The sequence below is a fragment of the Sparus aurata genome, chromosome 6, assembly GCF_900880675.1.
Source record: "Sparus aurata chromosome 6, fSpaAur1.1, whole genome shotgun sequence".
Taxonomy (NCBI): Eukaryota; Metazoa; Chordata; class Actinopteri; order Spariformes; family Sparidae; genus Sparus; species Sparus aurata.
In genome coordinates this window covers 39,092,915-39,116,061 of record NC_044192.1, presented here as the reverse complement: position 1 = coordinate 39,116,061, position 23,147 = coordinate 39,092,915, and the positions used below count along the sequence as shown (strand labels likewise).

At 43.9% G+C, this 23,147-nt stretch overlaps 1 protein-coding gene across 1 annotated transcript in view; it reads right to left on the bottom strand.

Annotated features, from left to right (window-relative positions):
- cep15 (centrosomal protein 15) overlaps positions 1–22,365 on the bottom strand; it is a 29,651-nt gene extending 7,286 nt beyond the window's left edge. Inside the window, exons 1-2 of the mRNA XM_030418811.1 lie at positions 22,229–22,365; positions 2,758–2,881 (exon numbers count right to left, since the gene is read on the bottom strand). Coding sequence (XP_030274671.1) covers positions 2,758–2,881; positions 22,229–22,281 — 177 coding nt within the window. The 5' untranslated portion in view covers positions 22,282–22,365. The remainder of the gene's footprint in view (positions 1–2,757; positions 2,882–22,228) is intronic.
- Positions 22,366–23,147: the final 782 nt, after the last annotated feature.

Below are 23,147 nucleotides of genomic sequence, written 5' to 3'. Positions count from 1 at the left end.
TCAACTGTTCAGGTTTGATGACTCTGTGGACTTTAGCTATTTCATTTAGCCCATAGCAGACGAGTCCGTGTGCTTGTTCCGTCCCTCTGGGGGTCTTGACTCTCACCCTGAGTAGATATTTCATGGTGGCAACCTTCATAGCCAGTCCTCCGACTCCCTGAACCACTAAAGTGACTCTTTCACTCCTCAACTTTGTGAGTGATATAGTTGGTGTCCGACGCTAAGTCGATCAGGGTTCCAATTTTTTGACCTGCATTGGCAGTGACTTCTAGCAGCATCATAATAACCGGTAGCTCTTCCAATCCATTCATCGCCACCAGTCCCAGCTGTTCCTTCTTTGCACAGTTCGTTATTGCAGTCATGTTGGTAAAAGCCTGCATGCATTTCTCTGCCATTTCTGGGGGGAGTTCGGCCATAAATTTTTTTTGTTCCTCTGTAAGCTTAGGCTTTTTCCTGCTGTCTTTTCCATCTTTGTCTTCTTCGCCCCCTCTGGATTCCCCTTTTGGACAGAGAAAGAAATGTTGATTTGATGAGCTCCCCTTTCTGCAATCCTTATTTCTGCACAGGTAGGTTCCTATACATTCATCCTCTTCTCTATGACATCCCAAGCACTTTTTACATGCTCCCAGCTTCCTCACAACACTTAATTTCTCAGCCAGTTTCAATCCCTTGAACCGCTTACAGAAGAAAACCTTCTCTCTATGCCTTTCATCTCCACAGACAACACATCCTTCTTTCCATGTGGAACGTGTGAAAGCAAGTTTTCTTTCGAATTTCCTCTCTTGCTTCACCGGCTTCTCAGTAACTCTGAGCTGTTCCACTTTCTCCAGAATTTCTTCTTGAGTTTTCAGGAAGTTGAGGAGGCTGTCAAAATGATTGTCTCTTGTGACATTATTGCAGGGGTTCACCATAAATACAAGCCAGTCTTTCTTTACAGCATCCGGTAACTTGCTTTCAATTGACTTGGTTACCAGAGGGTTCTTGATGGCTCCTGTGTCCCCGAGCTCTGTGAGGTCTGCCAGAGCTTTCTCAACGGTTTGGATTAAGTCAATCACCTTCCTTGGCTGATTTGCTCTTAAGGCAGGAATTTTCTCAAGTTCTTCTATTATCTCCAGGGCAATTGTAGATTTATTTCCAAATCTGTTTTCCAATACACAGAACATGTCTTGAGCTGTGTTGTATGTTGATAGGTGGAGGTCTTCGGAGATTTCTTCGTCTATGCTGTCCAAAAGTTGCATTTTTTTCACTTCAACTGAACCGGTGGGTTCTCCCTGCTTTTGCAGGCTCTCCCAGTCCCTTTTCCATCGGTGAAACTCTCTTTTGCAACCATAAAACCTGGGCAGGCTAGTTGGCTTAATTCTCACAATTGGTGCGGTGTGTGCAGCTGGTGTGGTTGCTATGCTGGCTGCTGCTGCCGCCAGTACATTTCTGTTTCTGTTTGAAGGTTTTCAACCTAATATCTCATCCAATAAGAAAATAAAATTAAGAAGAGGAAAAGAGTTGTCCCATTGATTCTTTTATGGTTGGCCAGGCCATTTTTCAAGTTTGGGCAGAAGCTGAGCAGAGTAAACCTCAGGATAACTTGTCAGTTGAAAACCAGTAGCTCCTTCATGGTTTGACCCAAGCTGAACAGTCCTGAACTCCTCTGTTGTCTGAATCCACACTGGAGTGCTGAGTGATCCTGCTGAAAGACTGCAGGCAGGTGCTCTCAGTCAGCTAATCAGCTGGTGTTAGTTTGGGGATTTTCCTCTCCTCAACAGGGAGGCAATGCACTGCTCCACTTGTCCTACAGGTGTCATGATGTCTTTGACTTTAACTGATTTGACTTTTGACTCAACAGTCATTTTGTAATTTACTGATCAAGGGACTCAGATACCCCCTCCACATCAGTAACCAGCGGAGAAACTACAGAGGGTGTGGCTAACACTGCTAACATACACCATGCTACAGCTACTGCTGACTTGGTCATACATGGCAGTATAGGTCCCCCTACGTTTTGTATGTGGGCCCAGTTTAATATGCAACAGAATTTTATACACAGGGGCAGTTCTGGGGGGGGCCAACAGGGGCCAGTGCCCCCGTAACTCTGAGTCTGGACCCCCCTGTGGCCCCCCTGACAGGGAGTCTGTATTAATAATACAATGACAGATTTCTTGCAATGAGTTTGTTCTGAAGGGAAAGGCAGAAATAAAGTGTCTCAGCAGTTTACTACCCAATCAAAATTGCTGAAATTGTAAACACTGCTTTGTCTGAATGAGGGATTTATCCTTTTTTTCCGGGTTGTATGTGCCCCCTAATAAAAAAGTCAGCCCCAACCTGGCCCCCCTATTAAAACTGGTCTAGAACCGCCACTGTTTATACAGTATACGTAGAAGGGGGTCCCTGCACCATCTATCTATCAGCTAACCAGTCCTTGGCCTGAAAAATGTACCGACTAACTTCAGTTTAAACTTCAGTTACTCTAACTCTCATTAACTTGTTATCGGAAGTGTTGCTCTTTAATTTTCCGTCAGTGACTAGTTAATCAATCAATTAATCAATCAATCGATCAATCAATTAATCAACAAATCACTTCAGCACTAGTTGCTTAAAAGACAGCAAGATAGTCAAGGAAGTGTCAGTGAAGCACTGCCTGCCCCCTAGAAGAGTGCTAATCAGCCAAAGTGAAGCGGTTCTGTGGGTCGACGACAGGCATGTAGGACTTATGATCATTAACATCATGGCTCTACTGGAGGATGGAATATGAGCCCTTTGTACCTGCAGCAGTGTGCTGTTCCTGTGGCGTGCAGCCTTAAACTTCTCCTGCTGCTGCTTCCTCTGGATCTTCAGCTGCTCTCTGCGACTCTCCATCTGCTCCAGCAGCTCGGCTCTCCTTCCTAAACTGATGTCACACACAGATGAGAAATCTAAGTGACAGGGGGACAAGGCCAGCCTTCATATAACACTGATAACCCCAATATGAACACCGCAGTGCATTTCACACTGACAGCTGGCTGATTCTTTTACAGCACAAGCACTTCTACGGTTGTTTAGATAAGATTGAAGATGAATTTGTCATCATGCAAATTTAATAACATTTCTGTTCGTAAATTTCAAGTGATATACACACACACAGACACACACAAAGAAAAACTATACAGACTATACATTAATAATAACCAAAGAGAAACTATTCATGGTGGAGTGTTGATGAGGAGTCTCACAGCTGGAGGAGTGAAGCTGCTGTGTAGTCTGCTGGTACAGCAGCAGATACTTCTGTATCTGTTGTCAGATGGCAGCAGGGTGAACAGACTGTGGCTGGGTGCGTGTTGTCTTTTAGTGACTTTGGACTGTGTGGAGACATCTCACTTAACTGATGCTCTGTAGATGGTAACAGTGAAGTTCTGGTGGTCTTCCTGTCCTGGGCTGTGATGAACCATGCCGGTTTATGATGTTTCCAGTCAGGCTGCTTTCTTTTGCTCCTTTGTGAAAGTTGACCAGAATTTTGCTCCAGAATTAACCTTCCTAAGTTTCAGTCAGAAGTAGAGCCTTTTCTGTGCATTTTAACTGGGGCGTGATGTGTGATGACCAAGATAAGTTCTCAGTGATGGTAATTCCAAAGAACCTAGAACTGTTGTATGGAGGACTAAACCTGACTTAAGTATAAATAAATAAATAAATGTATAAATAAATACAGGAATAAATAAATACATGCTTAAAAAAATGCATAATAAAAGAATAAATAAATAAATAAATGCATAAATACATGCATAAATACATGCATACTAAATATATTATGCATGTATTTATGCATTTATTTATGTATTCTTTTATATAGTTCATGTCGGATTCCACGACACGGCTCGTCGGCAGTCGGAGCTGACTAAAAAGGACTTTAATGCCCTCTTCAGCCTCCTAAACAGCTGTGGAAAAGATGTCTGGCTCAGCGGACCTCTCCCAACTCTCGGCCATGGAGATGGGCATTTCTCCAGAATCCTCAGTCTTAACACCTGGTATTAAAGGAGCTCAGTCTAATACTTGAGCTACTGAGGTTTCTAACTACGGAATAACCTGGTTGACACGCCTCGCCTTGGCCATCACTCTCAAACCGCATTGAATGAATGTCCACGCTGTTCCTTGAGTTGCGACACAGTGGGTTTATTGCTGTGCATTGTCCATAAACAAAGAAAAACAAACAAACAAAACAGCGTCATGAGGAGCGGCTCCGCACCACAGCAGTCGAAAACCGTTTGCCCTTCCGGGTCAAAACGTGACAAAGAGAGTGAACAATGCCACCTTTATGCACCTGAGCTCCCCTTCTGACAGCACAGCGACCCCACACACACACTGAGTGAATTACACCAGAAACCTCAGAACACAACCAAACACATTCAGCTCCTATACACCAGCCCCTAATTGTTAATGGCAGACCGACATAACAATTCAAACACAACAAGCCTGGAGCAAATAATGTGTTGATACAGAACATTAACCCTCTAAGACCCACTGTTGTAATATTACAACGTTACCTTTAGCCACCCTAAAAAACAATCTGTTATATTTTATCTTGTTTTTTACCACATTTACATAGTCATCGGGTCCTATTGTTCAGTCTCACGATGCTATTGGATAGTACATTTGTTTATAAGTCCCGCCTCATGGCCTTGAACTCACACAACCTCTCATGGTTTCCTTCGGACAACATTGCTTTGTTTCATTGGACTAAATTCATCAGATTCAAGTAAGTTAAATGTCTTTTATATTTTTTTTGTTGTTATTACAATGTCTACAACATGTACATATGTAGTTTTTGTAGAACAGGTTCATCAAATTTCATTTAGAGCTTGTTATATAATTGTTGTAATATTACAACGTTGGGTGAGTGTGGTAGTCAAAATAGCAGGCTTGTTGCAGTGGGAACAAACAGGTTGTATTCTCTCCACTACACCACTGCCTGAAACAGAGTGTTTTGTTATACATGGAAAGTATACATACTACACTTGTGTTGTGTTCTAGTCAAATTTGACTGATTTAAAAGTTTATCTCTAAAAAATGTAGTTAATTTGATCAGACTGACCAAAAATTCCACAACTTTGTCCACAAAGTGGATATCAACAGACAATTCAGGTCTGAGAAAGGTGAACATTTTCCTGAATGTGGATGTGTGGATGTAACTGGGGGTATGCATGTTTTCCTTTTAGTATGATAATTAGAGGGCATTACAAGCAGTATTGTCATGTCAAGGCAGTACTGTGTGACTAAATGGCTGGTGATTGGGATGCACATTTCTTTTAGCATGATAAGTAGAGAGCATAGCTAAGCCATTTACATTTACATTTAGGGCATTTAGCAGATGCTTTTGTCCAAAGCGACTTACAATAAGCAGACAGTATTGTCTGCCTGGAAAACATTGGGGAATACACTACGTGGGAACCGCCAGGCAGGTGCGCCTGCCCAACTGTGACCTTGAAGACGAGAAGAGCTTGAAGAAAAAGGGGAGAGGAAGCGATGACGTCAGAGTGGAGGGGAATCACAACATCTGTGCTGTCAAATGGTCTGACAACAGGGCCATCACACTTGTGTTATCCTTTGCTGGACCTGAACCTGTGCAGAAGATTCAATGCTGGGACAAAGCCAGCCGAACCTACACTGAAGTTGAGAGGCCTTACATTGTTGGTGTCAACAACAAGTACATGGGAGTTGTGGATTTGTTGGACTCATTTACATCCAAATAGAGGTCCCCCATCAAATCCCGTCACAGGTACATGTACATCTTCTGGCACACCATCATCCTCTCTCAAGATCTCTAGCAAAGAGACAATGAACAGGAGACAGTTTCAGGCACAGCCAGCATCCTCTCTCATCCTGGTGAACATGGCGCTCCAAACTCCAAAGAGAGGACGACCATCTTCAGGCCAAGGGAGCCCAGCAACAGTGACATCAGGAAGCCCTCTGACTCCTCAGAAGAGACCATCCAAGAGAAGTGCACACCTCCCATTGGATGTACGCAAGGACCTAGTTGCGCATTTCCCAGTGAAGACAGGGAGAGGAAGCTGCAGACACTGCACTAAAGGATACACTAACATGCAATGCAGCGAGTGTGATGTTCACCTTTGCTTTTCAGAGGACAAGAACTGTTTTTGGGACTGTCACTATGAATGAAAGTCAGCCATGAAAAGAAAAAAAGGAATGAAGAAGTCACTAGAAAAAGCTATTTAATAAAAAAATATATATATAATTCTTCATAAAAATATGAATGTGTGATTATTATTAATGTTATATACCTTTATGGGGCTAAGTAAGCAATCGAACTCTGCAAATGAACCATTAGTTGGTTTGAATTGTTGTTCAGAGAACATGAGTACACATACAGAAATTCTGCTCCCACCTAAGCCCAACGTTGCAATATTACAACATTTCTCTAAAAACTTACATAAACATTTTTTTTTTAAAAACTCTTTCATTTCTGCATCAGAGGCTTCCTACAACAACATCTGAAGGGTCAACATTTTTTTTTACTTTTAGTACAGTACAGACAAATCTATATTCCATGTACCAAACAAAGTTTCGTCACTGGCCTTTCAATAATGTTGGCCCTTGTCTGCAACCTCACAGAATGCACAAGCCCTTGCTTATCGGCAAAACCCCCAGAACCCTGCCAAGCGGCCATGAACCACGTGGAGCTGAAGAATCCATGATCACCACAATATCTCCAGCTTTCAAACTCCTCTTCCTTTCGTTCCACTACTGCCTCTCTTGGAGCAACGGCAAATACTCCCGTATCCATCTCTTCCAGAAAAGGTCTGAGAGGTACTGTACTTGCCTCCAGCACCTTCTCACATACAGATCATGAGGTTCAAATGCTCCAGGTGGCAAAGCTGGTTTACCCCTTAATAGAAGAAGATGGTTAGGCGTGAGAGGTTCCAGGTCATTAGCATCCTCTGAGAGCTTGGTGATTGGACGATCATTCAAAATGGCCTCCACTTCACAGAACACTGTATGTAGTCCATCATCATCCAACTTCTACTAATGCAGAACAGAACTGAGCACTCTTCTCACCAGGCGGATCATCCGTACCCACACAACACCATGGTGTGAGCCTGCTGGTGGATTAAAGCTCCACTGAATTCCAACCTGTGCCAGCGCTCCTTGAATCCTGTCTTGATTCAAAGCGGCAAGCGCCTCCTTCAGCTCTCTGTCTGCTCCAGTGAAGTTAGTGCCATTGTCTGATGTTAGACTAGTCACCTGCCCTCTTCTGCTGATAAAATGCCGCAGAGCATTGATGCATACATCAGTGTCCAGTGAAACTGCCACCTCCAGATGGACAGCCCTACTTGCCATACAAGTAAATATAACACCATATCGCTTACAGGTTGATCTTCCTCTCCTCACCTCAACTGGACCAAAATAATCCACCCCTGTGTTGGTAAATGGTGGAAGATCAGGAAGAATTCTCACCTTTGGCAGGTCAGCCATTTTTTGTTCCAATGCTCTTCCATTATATCGCCTACAAAAGCTGCAATCACCATTTATTTTCCTGACAGCTGCATTGGCGTTTGTAATCTAAAATCTCTTCCTCACCTTGGACAGTGTGTGAGTCCGCCCACCATGGCCGAGATTCTGGTGCACATGTCTGAGGATGAGCATGGAAATGTGCTGATCCTTGGAGAGAATGAGTGGATGCTTGGCTTCCTCTGGCATTGCTCCTCTGCTCAGTCTTCCTCCAACTCTCAGGAGACCATCCTCCAAAACTGGGTCCAGCCGGTATATGGGACTCTGTCGACTCACTGACCCTTTCCCAGACGACAAAGCAGACATCTCTTCACCAAACCTCTGTCGCTGACAATAACGAATTATGGCACTCTCTGCTCCCAGCAAATCATCCAACGTCAGACTGCCACTCATGAATGTTGATGTGTCTCCCTTTCTTTCAATCCTCGAGCTTGAGCTGCCCTGACCCCCTTTCTCCAGACAATTAGCCACAGGAGCCTCCAACTGCTTCCTCTTGCAACTCTGTGCCAACAACATGACCTTCAACCTTAGGATCCAGGCAACAGCTGTCTTGAGCCTCCTCCAGTCAGAAAAGAAGGCAATGAGCTGGTCCGTAGGACTAGAGATGTCACACACACTGATGGCGTTCACCATTACCTCCTTTCTGACCTCTTGGTCATCAGAGTCCCCTGAGATGTCCAACACAGTTTTAGGCCAGTCCTCCTCAGGCTTCCAGAGAAATGCAGGACCTTCCAGCCACCTGGTTTTGTTCAGAAAATCACAGACCTTCATTCCCCTTGAAGCATCGTCAGCTGGATTATCCTTGGAACCTACATGCCTCCATTGTGAGGGTTCAGATGCTTCTCTGATGGTCGAGATTCTGTTGGCCACGAACTTGTGAAAGCGCCTGTCCTCATTGTTAAGATACTTCAAAACCGACGTGCTGTCAGTCCAAAAGACTGAATCCTCCACTTGGACGTCCAGCTCTGCCTTTAACAATGAGTCCACTCTGACTGCGAGGACAGCTGCTGTCAACTCCAGTCGGGGAATAGTCACAGCCTTCAGAGGTGTCATCCTGGCTTTGCCGAGCAGAAAGGTGACCTGGATGCTGTTTTCCTGATTTAACATACGGATGTATGTTACAGTTCCGTATCCACCTTCGCTGGCATCAGCAAAGTGATGTAATTGGGCATGTTTGATCACTCCAAACTCCACTGGCTTGATGCACCTTCTCACATTGAATGCAGACAGCTGCCCCAGGTCCTCCAACCACCTTTTCCAACGAGGCAAGATGTCCTTGGGCAGATTATCATCCCATCCATAACCTCTCCTACAGAGCTCCTGTTGCATCATCTTGGCAGGCAAGGTGACTGGGGCCAGAAAATCCAACAGATCGTACACTGAGCTGGTGACTGACAGCATACCACGTCTGGTGAGAGACTGTTGTTTCATCTCCATCTTAAACCTGAAAGAGTCAGTCTCCACACACCACAGTAGACCCAAAGCCCTTTCCATTGGCAGGTTGTCTCAGTCCAAATCTAACTCCTTCAGGTCCTTGGCCCTTTGCTCCTCTGTGAGGGCTTGCAACACAACACGACTGTTGCTTATCCATTTCTCCAAGATAAAGCTCCCCTTCTGACATAGAGCAGTTAAATCTTTTATCATTTGGATCGCTTCTTCTTCAGTGGCTAAGCTCTTTAAACAGTCGTCAACATAGAAATGCTGCTTAACAGACTGAACCACCTCATCCAAAAACTCAGGCTGGTTGTCATCCGCAGTTTTCCTCAGTGCATAACTTGCACAGCCAGGAGATGACACGGCACCAAACAGGTGTACAGTCATCCGATACTCCCTGAGGTCCTGAGTGATGTCACCATCTGGCCACCAAAGAAAGCGAAGAAATTCTCTGTCTCAGCAACTTTCACTTGGTGGAACATGGCTTGAATGTCGCCCATGAATGCCACCATTTCATTCCTGGAACGAAGAAGAAGCAAGCAATGAGCTGGTGAGGTTGGGACCTGGCAACAGGAACACTACACGGAGAGATCCTTTCGTCGGATGGCGGACACCATGGTGAGGGATGTACCACACCTTACCCCTTTCACCATGCAGCTGTTGCTGAGGCAGTTGCTCTGCATAGTTCTTACTGATGAGCGTGTTAATGTACCCAGCACACTCCTGATGCAAGTGTTTGTTGTTCAGGAATTTTCTCCTTAAACCCTGGATCCTTTGCTTAGCCACTGCAAAGTTATTAGGCAGACAGACCTCTTTGTTCTTAAATGGAAGTTTCAAACAATATCTTCCCTCCTGAAGTACTGCTGAGCGCGCCATGATTTCCAGAAACCTATGGTCTTCTCTGGACATTTCCATCTCCTTTATGGTCTTCTCATTAAACTCATGACTGTACTGCTTGACCGGCATTTCTTCGAGCTTGCACACAGAAATCCTGTTCACCATTGCCAAGGGGAGCTCCACCTCCAAAGCACCACTGTTTCCATTCAGTGGTCCGTTCACAACCCATCCAAGCACTGTCTTTATAGCATATGGGCCATTCCCGCTACTGTTAATGACCTCCCAGGTTTCAAATACTTTGAGAGCATTGGTTCCAATTAACAGGTCGACATTTGCTTTTATGTTTGGGATGTTCACCTTGGACAAATATGGCCACTTTGCCAGTTCTTCAGATGTTACCATGTTATTAACATTGACCGGCATTTTTCTTTGTGTGAGAACCTCTGGGAGAATATGAAAGTCATTGCTGTCTAGATTAGATACCTCCAAGCCAGTTAATGAGTATGCTGGAACCACTGTTTTCTGCCCCATCGTGCTCAACAGGAAGTTGTTTTTTTCTCCCTGTTATGTTCAGCTTCCGCATTAGATGTTCTGAGCAGAATGTGGCCGAACTTCCTGGGTCCAAAAAGGCATAGGTTTTTATTATGTGATTTCCCTTTGCACTTTTGACCTTCACAGGCAGGATGGATAACACACACCGGTCCTTATGTCCACATGTTTTAAGTGAAGTTGGCTGGTGAGATGTTTCAACCTGTTCCGGGGCTGGTTGCCTTTTAATATGAAGCACAGTGGGATGGGTTTGACTACAAATTTTACATGTCAAGCGGCTTGCACACTCACGGCTCATGTGTCCCACACATAAACATGCAAAACAAACCCCCTTTTGCCTCAGAATCTGAATCTTTTCTTTGTGCTTCCAACCCTTGAACTGTTTGCACTCCTCCAAAGAGTGGCTACGAGCACAGCAAAGGCATTCAGCTTTTTCTGTACCTGATGTAGGCTCTTTAACCTTTTCAGGCACTCCCATAGATGTTATAGTGGTGGCCACGACATTTCCTTTCATTTTGTTTCTAGGTTGTGCTTTAAACCCAGTGACAGTCTTTATCCCAGCAACACCAGATGACTCCTGTATCTCACCAAACAAAGGGTCAGAAAGAATCCTGACACGACGCTCAATAAACATGACCATATCCATGAAGCAAGCTGGTTGATTGGTTGTCTCCAAGATGTCATGAGCTATGGTCCTCCATTGCTCCCTCATTCTGAATGGCAGCTTGGACACAATGGCTCTTATATTTACTGGCATATCCAGTTCCTGCATGTACTGAAGCTCTTCCATTACATCGCAGCATCCACGCAGAAATAAGGAATAGGCTTGCAGTGTTTTCACATCCTCAGATTTAATTGTCTGCCAGGCCACAGCCTTTTCCATATAAGCACTTGCGATTTTGTACTGATTTCCAAAATGTTTCTGGAGAAGTTCCTTTGCCACTGCATAACCACGCTCTGGAGCCATATGCTGGCAGCTTTGCACCAATTCAAGTGGCTGTCCTCTTGTGAACTGTTCCAGATAGTACAAACAATCCGCTTTTCCTGCCTTTTCCTCTACTCCTTGCTCAAAGGCTTTGATGAACGTCCTGTAATGGAGAGGGTCCCCCTCAAATGTGGGAATATCTCGTGGTGGCAGTGACATCATGTGCTGTTGCTGTACCAGGGCTGCTGTTATTTCATTTTGCCTTTGCATGATGGTAAGTATGTTAGATGGACTGTGGCTGATGTGGTGATGGTATATAGGTTGAGCAGTTGATGACTGGTGTTGAAAATAGAGATGCACTAATCCAGTTTTTTCCGATCCAATCCCGATACGATACCTGGGCTGAGCGTATCAGCCGATACCCGATACCGATCCGATACTACTGTTGAATGAATGAACCATATACCTTGCCATGTGAGTAGGGATGCACCGATCTGACTTTTTCAGTCCCGATAGCGATAGCGATACCGATGCCTGGACTTTGTGTATCTGTCGATACCCTATACCGATCCGATACCGTTGTTGAATTAATAATAAACTGTATACCTTCCACCATGTGAAAGGGACTAAAGGCACCAGACTTTCCTAACTAAGACAAAATACTCAAACAGTTACCGAACATTGTAAACATGTGTAACATTAATAATAATAATAATAATAATAATACATTTAATTTATATAGCGCCTGTCAGGGTACCCAAAGACACTTAACAAAGTGGAACAAACAAAACAAAGAATAAATGGAGCACCTGTCAGTCAGCACAGAGGGAACATAAAAACAAACTAGCGTCTGGAGGCTCCGTGCACACAGCGGGGGCGACGCAGAAGACCAAGAGATCCAATCCAAGCGAAGAAGCCTGGGGTGAAATGACAGCAGAGGTCCAGGTGCTCCTGTGCTGAACACCTGAAGACCCCGCCAGCAATGGCGGAGTAGCGACCATCCAACATCACTGCGAGCCGGGAGAGACCACAGCAGCAGAAGAGAGCAACAAAGGAGCCCGGCGGTGAATAACCCTGAGGTTGAGGTGAAGGGACGACAAACGGGGCAACGATGGACAGCCCACATAGTATTGAGTACGTCGGTTTGAAAGTTAGCGTTGCTAGGCTAACAGCTGATCCTCTGAGGCTAACAACTGATGGTGGGGCTAACAGCTAATCAGCGGAGAAATGTGACGTGAGTAAGTGCAACGTCCTGTAAACAGGAATCCAACATAAAACATAGCAGCTGAACCTGAGAATAAACTAATAAAAAGTTGGTCAAACAACAACTTGTGCTCTTCCAGTATGCGACACACTAACGCTGACAAATGACGTAGGATGTGCTGCGACAGAGGGAAAAAAAAAAAAACTGGATCGGCCCGTGGATCTGTTCATTTTACCGATCCCCGATCCAGCCATTTTGTCAATATCGGGGCCGATATCTGATCTTAATATCGGATCGGTGCACCCCTAGTTGAAAATGCAGCGATGTTCCAGACATATTGACCTTTAATAGGGTTTTGTTGGGTGGTAGTGACCATTTTGATGATTCATTTTGTTGTGTTGATTTCCATGCAACAGGATGGTAAGTCTTTGCCATAGGGTTTAACGCATTGACAGATTTTTCCAGCCTTTTCTTTTTCTCCTTTTCCAAATAGGAATTCATGCCATTGCTGTGTGCTTGAGAAGAACCTCTCTGCTCTGAAGCCTGTAATACAGCCAGCTTAGCAGTGGATGCAGCTATTTCAGCTTCCAAATCAAGCTGCTCTCTTTTCCTTTTCAGCTGCTGTTACTGTTCCTCCAAGGCATGCTTTTCTTTTAAAGCTGCAGCCAGAGCAACAAGTGCTGCCTTTTCTGCTTCAGCCTTTATGGCTGCAGAGGATGCAGTACTTGATCTTGCACTGTTACGGCTCCTATGGCTTGAGTGTTTACTAATATTTGAAACACTGTCATTAGGATTGATGTCATCCACAACATTACCATTTTCGTTTGCAACACTGTCATTAGGATTAATGTCATCCACAAACATTACCATTTTCGTTTGCATTACCTTCATCACGACTTTTTTGTGTTAGCAATACACTCATTAATAGGCAACATTTTTGCCTTAAACCATATTTCCTGTTTTTCCTTTTCCTCACATGGCAAAAAACCCAACAAATTGTTATGCATGTATTTTACTTCATAACAGACTTGACACAATTCCTCAAGAGCATCCTGTACCTTTGTTTTATCATGCTTTAGCATCAAACCTTGTATTGATTTTCTTATGATGGCTGTGTTGTTTAACTTGGCTTTTCTGCCAGATTGCAACCTGTCTAATTCATTAGCAAGCGCCTTTGCAGTGAGTTTAACCACTCCTTTTTGAGTTTGTGTTTCAACACCGCCAGCCACACTACTGGATTTATTAACAGTTTGCACATTAATCCCGGCAGCTTTAATTATGTCCGACGTAGCGTCACTCTTTTCCATGATGAATAGTCAGTTGATAAACAGTCTGCAGCAAAACAAAGGAACCGATGCAAAGTTTATATTTCACCCCCGCTTCGGCGACCAATGCATTGGGTTCATGCCCGGCTATGTGTGCACACAATTTGAACGGCCATTTACCGGTGTAGCGCTACACATACTTTATTTTAATTATTTATTCATTTAAAAAGGGACAATGCACATCAATTGACATTTTCAGTTTACACTCAAAATGTAAATATGCCAGAGTTAGCAAAAAAGCTAATTTTCATCTGTAGTCCCTTGGCAGGTCAACACATCATCACATTATATTAGTGGGAAATAAAATAAAAAAATTAAAATAAAAATTCAAGAAGGATAGAAAGCAAAAAAGAAAGAGAGAAAGAGAGAGAAAAGAGACATGAAAAAAAAATGAGTGCAGTACAAGGAAGTGCAGCACTTAAGATGAAGTAGGTCAGTTATTGATGATTGCAGTTTTGGTTGTTTTTAATCCATCTCTTAAGTTTTGTTTTAAATGATAGATAGCTGGTGCTTTCTCTAAGTTCAATAGGAAGGCAGTTCCAGTAATTTGCAGCCCATACTGAAAAGACTGTTTGGCCAAACTTGCTACGTCTATACTGTATAACACAGTCTCCCCTGGTGGCTGCCCTAGTTGCCCTGCCACTGCTGTCTTTCTGCTGTATAAATTCACCCAGTGGTGGAGGTGCCAGCCCATGTAATATTTTGAAAATGAGACAAGCATCCAGATAATTTAAAAAGCTTTCTAAATTAAATAAGTTGTACTTATTTATAGTATTGCAGTGGTGATAGCTGATAAGTTTTTGATCTAGTGTTTTTAAGGTTTGATTATAAAGGGTTTCTATTGGTTTCAGAGTTGTCATGTTTGCTTGGGACCAGCTTGTGAAACAATATGATATGTGAGAAAAGATCATGGCATGCATAAAGAGTTTGGCTGCCTCTGTTGTTAGACGTGGCCTTATGTGTTTAAAATTAGCCAGGTTAAATCTGATGGTATTAGCCATCTTTTTAACATGTTTTTTAAAAGTTAAATAAGAATTTAATCAGACACAACCAAGAGTTTTTAGCCTTCAATAAAAAACATTAGCTTGCTGTGCACTAGATTTCTGAGAGAAGAACATACAGACTGTTTTGTTAATGTTCAGATGTAGACGTGACCTTTTTAGCCGATCAGAAACGTGGACCAGTGCTTCAGTTAGTTTAGATGCAGCCTGTTGTTTGCTTTTTGCATGCACATAGAGAACTGAATCATCTGCATACATTTGTATATTCACAGATGGACAGACTGAAGGTAAGTCATTAATGTACAGGCTAAACAAGACAGGGCCCAATACTGACCCCTGGGGTACACCAATATTACAGTCAAGGTATAAGGAATGAGAATAACCAATGTGTACACTTTGTTTCCTGTTAGTTAAGTATGACTCCATCCATTTTATAGCATCGGCTGAGAAATTAAAATTAGATAATTTTGCTAAAAGTATCTGGTGATTGACAGTGTCAAAAGCTTTCTTAAGGTCCAAAAACACTGCACCTACTACACCACCCCCATCTAATTTTGACTTGATGTTTTAAGGAAGAAGCAGTTCGCTGTCTCTGTAGAGTGGTTTGTGCGAAAACCTAATTGCATTGGGTGTAAGGGGTTGTGGCCCAAATTTAGATGTGATTTCAGTTGTTCTGCTACCCATTTTTCTGACACCTTGGATGTCACTGGAAGGACACTAATGGGCCTATAATTTGACACCATTGTTTTATCACCAGACTTATAGATCGGAGATAACACTGATATTTTCCAGGTGCTTGGAAAAGTACTTTGCCTAATTGATAGGTTGATCAGATGTGCAATGGGGCAAGCAAGGGCGTCCCTATGTGATTTTAAAAATGTGGTATCCAACCCATACGAATCCTTCGTGCGTTGGGCGCCGTGCGGTGATCCCATGGTCCGGTGGTCCGATGCTCCACAGCCAGGTTTAGCCCCAGCACCGCGGCTCCGGCGTCTCGATATCCACGTCCAGACGCTCTCCAAACTCCCTCGAATTCCAAACCGCTTCCAGCAGCTCCCCTCGTCTTGCACTCACCTCCGTTCCGTACCTAACGTGCCGGAGTGTCCCACGAAGTTCCAACTGGTGCAGGTTTTCGACTAATATTAAAGGAGCTCAGTCTAATACTTGAGCTACTGAGGTTTCTAACTCCGGAATAACCTGGTTGACACGCCTCGCCTTGGCCATCACTCTCATACCGCATTGAATAAATGTCCACGCTGTTCCTTGAGTTGCGACACAGTGGGTTTATTGCTGTGCATTGTCCACAAACAAAGAAAAACAAACAAACAAAACAGCGTCATGAGGAGCGGCTCCACGCCACAGCGGTCGAAAACCGTTTGCCCTTCCGGGTCAAAACCTGACAAAGAGAGTGAACAATGCCACAACAGAATAGCAGCAGAATCCACAACATTGGTTTCATCGACAACTTCAACCTCTTCTGGAACCGTCCTTCCTTTTTCCGTCCCGACTGACTTCACCCAAACAGTCCCGGTAGCACAGTATTAGCAGCTAACATCCAGCATGCTATCCAGACCGCTGCTCCATGTGATTGACAACTAACCTGACCCGCCCCCTACCTGGAGCCTTCTTCTTCTTCTCCACCTACTCTTACAGCACACAGCACTGTGTCTCTCACCAGCTCCCCCTGGGAGCCAACCCAGGTATTGACACTCCTCATGGCTCAATGCCCCAACCATGGCTCACTGTCTCCCTCTGGCTGTCATAAAGCTTCTTCCACTGCTGTGATTAACTCGATTCTAATTCCTGTTGTTAGTTCACATCGCAAATCAATACACCGTCACAGGTGTAATCGAACTATTGATCACAGTGTGCTTGCTATCCCAGCCAGATCAGCTAACACCAAACCTCACACCAGCAATCTAACCTTTGGGTTATTTAACATCCGCTCACTGAACAACAAGGGACCTCTGCTCTTTGATCTACTGAATGACCGTAAGTTTGATTTCTTTTGCCTGACTGAGACATGGCAGCAGCCTAATGATTTTTCACACCTTAATCAAACTATTCCTCCTGGATTTGTCTACTCATCACAACCTCGTACCTCTGGCAGAGGGGGTGGCCTGGCGATACTATATAATCAAATATGGAAAGTGTCCTCCATCACAGTGCCCGTTTATCCCTCATTTAAGTCTATTGCTCTACAAATCAAGGGCCCAATTCCCACTATTCTAGCCACTATCTATCGACCACCCAAGCCGAATAACGCCTTCCTACAGGAATTCTCAGTCTACCTAACAACCCTATGCTCTGTGTCCCCAAACTTAATATTCACTGGAATAGCATCAACAATGTTTTTACAAAGGACTTTACCTCATGCCTCGACAGCTTTGGACTACACCAACATATTGACTTTCCAACACACTCCAAAGGACACATTCTTGACCTAATCTGCTGCTCTGGTGTAACCCCCCTAAACTGTTGTGCCTCAGATCTGCCCATCTCAGACCACAAACTAATATCCTTTGATGTCATGCTAAGATTATCCAGGACAAACATGCCTCGCTCTATCTCCTTTCGAAACATGAAAGATATTGACTTGTCAGCCCTCTCTAATGGAATTGATGATTTTCCCAGCAGAGACAATTTATCTACCACAGATGAACTGGTATCCTACTACAATCTCGGACTTCAGCGACTGCTAAATACTCTTGCGCCTCTGAAAACAAGGTCTGTTTCCTTTGCCCACTTTGCTCCTTGGTTTACACCAGAGCTACGCCAGCTCAAAACCAAAGGCCGTCACCTGGAACGCCTTTATGACAAAACCGGTCTAGTAGTGCACAAAGAAATGCATCATAATCACATACTCCAATACAAGGATGCTATTTCTCTAGCCAAAACCACATACTAGTCAACCTTATTCAGGACAGCGGATGGGAACACTAGAGCCCTATTCTCAACCATCAACAATATCCTGAAACCACCGGATGCCCTACCTCCTCACCTACTCACAGCTGCACAGTGTGACAACTTCATGACCTTCTTCAATGCCAAAATTGAAAACATTCACGGACACTGACTGCTTCAAATAAATCTACACCCTCCCTAAACTCTCTGCCCACATTCTCCATCAGCTGCCCACTGTCTCCGAAATAACCAGACTCATTTTCAAATCCAAATCATCTACCTGCCAATTAGACCCCCTGCCCACCTACCTGGTAAAAAGCTGCATGCCTGCCTTGTCCTCTCTCATAACTGATATCATTCATTCCTCATTGACTTCTGGTGTTGTTCCATCATCACTAAAGACTGCTGCAATTACTCCAACTATCAAGAAACCTGGTGCAGACCCAAATGATTTGAACAACTTCCGTCCCATCTCAAACTTGCCATTTATCTCGAAAATACTCGAAAGAACTGTTGCAGCTCAACTAAACAACCATCTGTCTCACTACAACCTCTTTGAACAATTTCAGTCTGGCTTTCGTGCCCATCATAGCACTGAGACAGCCCTCGTGAAAATCACAAATGACCTTTTGATGGCATCTGATTCTGGCTTACTCTCCATCCTGGTTCTCCTCGACCTCAGCGCAGCCTTTGACACTGTCTCACATGCCATCCTCCTGGATAGGCTGGCCTCCATTGGAATCACTGACATCCCTCTGGCTTGGCTGAAATCCTATCTCACTGGTCGCACACAATTTGTCCAACTCAAGAACCTAAGATCTTCCTCCTCTCCAGTCTCCAGCGGTGTTCCCCAGGGCTCTGTCCTTGGCCCCCTCCTGTTCACTATTTACCTTTTGCCCCTTGGACACATTCTCAGGAAATTCCATATTCAATTCCACTGCTATGCTGACGATACACAGCTTTATATCTCCACCAAGCCTACTTCCACGCTACCACCCACAGCTCTATCCAACTGCCTACTGGAGATTAAATCATGGTTCTCACTCAACTTCCTTAAACTGAACAGTGACAAAACCGAGGTCCTCCTCGTTAGCACCAGATCCACCCTGGCAAAGCACAACCCCTTCTCCATGTCCATCGACAATTCCATTGTCTCACCATCACCCCAGGTAAGGAGCCTGGGTGTCATCCTGGATGGCACCTTAACCTTTGAAGCCCACATCAATAATGTGACCCGGTCTGCATGCTTCCATCTACGCAACATCAACCGCCTCTGTCCCTCACTCACACCAGCCTGCACTGCTATTCTCGTAAACACCCTGGTTACATCTCGTATAACCTGGCACCATCATATCTCGCTGAACTGATCTATACCCACACACCCTCCCGCACCCTCCGATCCTCTTCTACCATCCAGCTCTTTACTCCATCTGCCAACCTAACCACCATGGGGTCAAGAGCTTTCAGCCGATCTGCCCCCAGCCTCTGGAACTCTCTCCCACTAGACATTCGCACTTCTGACACTGTCTCCACTTTTAAATCTCGCCTGAAAACACACCTATTCCGCATGGCTTACTCTGTATCAGCCTAATCATATAATCACACTCCTGCCTTTTCTCCATTCCACTCCATGGCACTATTCTCACCCTGGAAGCTCAACCCTGCCTAACCCGGCCCAGTTGACTTCTTGTATGGTAAGGACTGCAGAGTCTGAACCCTGCATGCACTCTTCCCATGTTCTATTCCACTCTATTGCACTATTCTCACCCCGGAAGCTCAGCCCTGCCTAACCCGGCCCGGTTGACTTCCTGTATGGTGAGGACTGCAGAATCTGAATCCTGCACACACTTTTTCCTTCTTACCTATTGCACTATTCTCACCCCGGAAGCTCAGCCCTGCCTAACCCAGCCCAGTTGACTTCCTGTTTGGTGAGGACTGCAGAGTCTGAATTCTGTGCCGAGATGGCGCCATATTGCATCCTCTTACTTATCTATTATTTGCACTAAATTGTCCTGTACTTGTGCTGTCTCTTGTTGTACTTTGTTGTTATGTGTGGTGTCCTTGAGTGCTTTGAAAGGCGCCTTCAAATAAAATGCATTATAATTATTATTATTATTGTTGTTACCAGCAAGCCCGCTCAGCTAACTGTTAGCTGCAGTTGTTGACGTTTGTTATTCATGTAGCTCTGGTTTAGTAATGAAATTGACTGGCGTTCATTTTAACTGGCGAGGGTCCCAGTTGTGCTGGTGGTGTGGTTTGAGAATCCCGTCTGGAGAGGGGTCCTCGGCCATGTCCGCTAACCAGGAAAAACATTCTGCTCATCGAATCAAGTCATGTATATGTGTATTCGTTTTGATGTGGCTTGAACACTTCTATTCCACACAGAGATGCCGGGGCTGCGACCTGCAAACCATTGTTAGACGAGCGCTACAGAGCGCTTGGGGTCGGGAATCGTTTGCTTTTGTCTGGCTCTCCGATTTGACCAATCATGCTGTTGACTGAGGTTAGGACCTCCTACCTCATTAACATATGGACACAGAAATACAGAAATAAATAAATGTAGGTGAACAGAAATGTAGAAATTAATATAAAGCATGTATTTATCCATTTATACTTTTATTTATACTTTTATTTATTTATTTATACATTTATTTCAGTATTTATTTATTTATTGATTCCTGTATTTATTTATATATTTATTCATGCATTTATTTATTCATTCATTCATTTATTTATGTATTTATTTATTTATTTCAGCGTTTATTTATGCATTTATTTATTTACTTATTTATTTATACTTAAGTCAGGTTTAGTCCTCCATACTGTTGAGCTGCTCCACCTCAGCTCCACTGATGTAGACAGGGCTGTGTGTCTTTGCCTTCTTTTGTCTAATATCAACAATAAGCTGCTTGGTTTTACTGATGTCCAGCAGTAGATTATTCTCTGTGCCCCACTCTGCATGGTTGTTGATTTCCTCCTGATATGAACTCTCATCATTGTATTGCTGCTGCTGATGATAGCGTTGTACTTAAACAAAATAATCAATCAATTTTCAATCCATGAACAAAATGAAATGATCAAATTTACATTAAAGTCCGTGTAAAGCGGCAAAAAAATTGTGTTATGAGTTTGTCACACCAAAGAAACATGTATCATTGACCACTGAGCCAAATTTGAAAGATTAAAAAAAATGTTAAGTATATAAAATTAGGTCTCTAAATCATGGAAAAACAAGCACTTCTTTCTGCTGTGAAACGCTGGGGGCGTGTCAGTTAGAGGCGCTGGAACCACGCCCATGCGGCGGGGGCTACACGTCATGTTAATGACGTAGGTGTCTCCCCAGGTGTTCCCCAGGTGTTCCCCTTGTCTATCTAAACCCGCTGACAGTTTATAATCATATAGATGCTGTTATAATGTGTAGTGATTGAGATCCTGACCCACTAAACATCCTGGAAAGTGACGGAGTGAAGTTTTTCGCGCTAAATTACATAATTATACATAATCACCATCAGTAAACAGGACGCTGTCTGACTCTGTCACTCGCGGGGAGGGAGGCTGTTTTCTGGGGGACAGTTTCCTGTAGTCTCGGTCAGGAGGGCTGGCGGTCGCGGTGATTTATTTTCGTCAAACACTCCGTGAGTTAAACACTCTTGTGACAAGCGTGACAGACGCTGTTTTGTGAGCAGAAATGTGAGGAAGAGTCGGGAGGACAGGGAGGGGACGGACAGGAGGACAGACGCTTCTCCACATACAGCTGTGGGATTTGTTTTCCTCATATAAGTTGCTAAAGACAGTTACAGTTACTACGTTACTTTTGTTCGGTCATGTAACGTTGCTTTGTGGAACATTTCTCTGTATTTAGTTGAGTGAAGGACCTGTGCAGTTATCAGACTGTCAGACCGACACGCCCTCGCTCCGCGCCTCCGGATTATCCGTTCACTCTGGGACGGCTCACCAATAATGCGGCCCTGATACTACCGCTACATACCGCCGGTGGGACCCGCCGTCAGCGGGACGGAGAGGGTCAGCTCTACACAGAAATGTTGAAAAACTGTTTGTGAGCCTAGCTCCAAAATTAAATTCTACATGGCCGAATGGCTTTTACATGTTTTAAGTACATTTATGACCCGTTTAATGTGTTTAGAAGAAAATGGCTGATTTTGGTTTACACGGACTTTAAAGTTGTCAGATCAAATTCACCATTCATGTCAGACAACAGACGTTAAATTTGATGCATAATAAGAGAAAATTAAGGCTAAAAGAAACAATATAAATATAGGACTTAGAAACAGAATGAAACAGAAGTTGGTAAAAGACACGACACACACACACACACACACACACACACACACACACGGAACATTGATGAAGCGACTAAAATAACTAAGAAACACGTGACACATTCACACCGATCATTGGCGACATTGCGTCCCGTCAGCTGAGTGGACAGCAGAGACCTCCTGCTCATGGCAGAACCACACGGTCCACTGACACACACACACACACACACACACACGGTTCTGATCCAACTGGTTCGTATTAAGGCGGACACACTCACATCTCCTCGTGTTTCTCAATTAACTCCATCTCCTCAGGTAACGCAGCAGACATTACCAAGACGTTACATTACCGTCAGCACACACGTTTCCTGTTTCGCCGGTTCCGTGTGATCCAGCTGACCACAGCTTGGCAAAATAACCGGAATTTAAGAGTTGTGTACTTCAAAATAAAAGCACGATTCGTCCACCATTTGAGCTTACTGTAGTGAAAGTTTGCCTGCTTCTGGTGGTAGCAATCATCATTTTAGTACCGTCACACACATGTGTCATAACGCGTAACGTTTGCCACTTTATTAAAAGAGATCGGGTTATCTGCGCAAAGAATGGGTAATTACTTTGGCGCTCCGGATCGGAAGTTCTTCGGCTATGTCGGACAGCTTGTCTGTCATGGCCTCCAGCAGTAACCACAACAACCAAGAGACGGGGTAGGCTATCTGCTGCCCCCTGTTGGTCCTATCACATAAAGCAGTGTTTGGGTCATATAAATGTTTCTAGTGCTGGTCTCTCTGCTCGAGACCTCAGTTAATAATAGTATTCAAGGATTTTAGACATAAAGCTGCAGCCTTAGCCTATAGGTTTATGTTTTCAGTATATTCATTAGAGCCTAATTTATTTGTAGGCTATAATACTGTGAGGACTGAGGTAATTACTAGGCAGCAGAGCTCACTGTTATATTTTATAATTGTTTAAAATGTCATATTCTCCATAGTTTATTTATTTTAATGTTAATATGAGATAATGACATTATCAGATGTCTGCTTCATTATCTAGTAGTTTGCTGTATTATGATGTAGTATGATTTTCATAAACACGCCAAGTTTGTACAGTAGCTCAGAATGGACAAACTAAACTCTGGCTCTGTACAGTCATACATCAGAGGGTTGGTTCATCTGCAGGAACAGACCATGTGGCACTTAA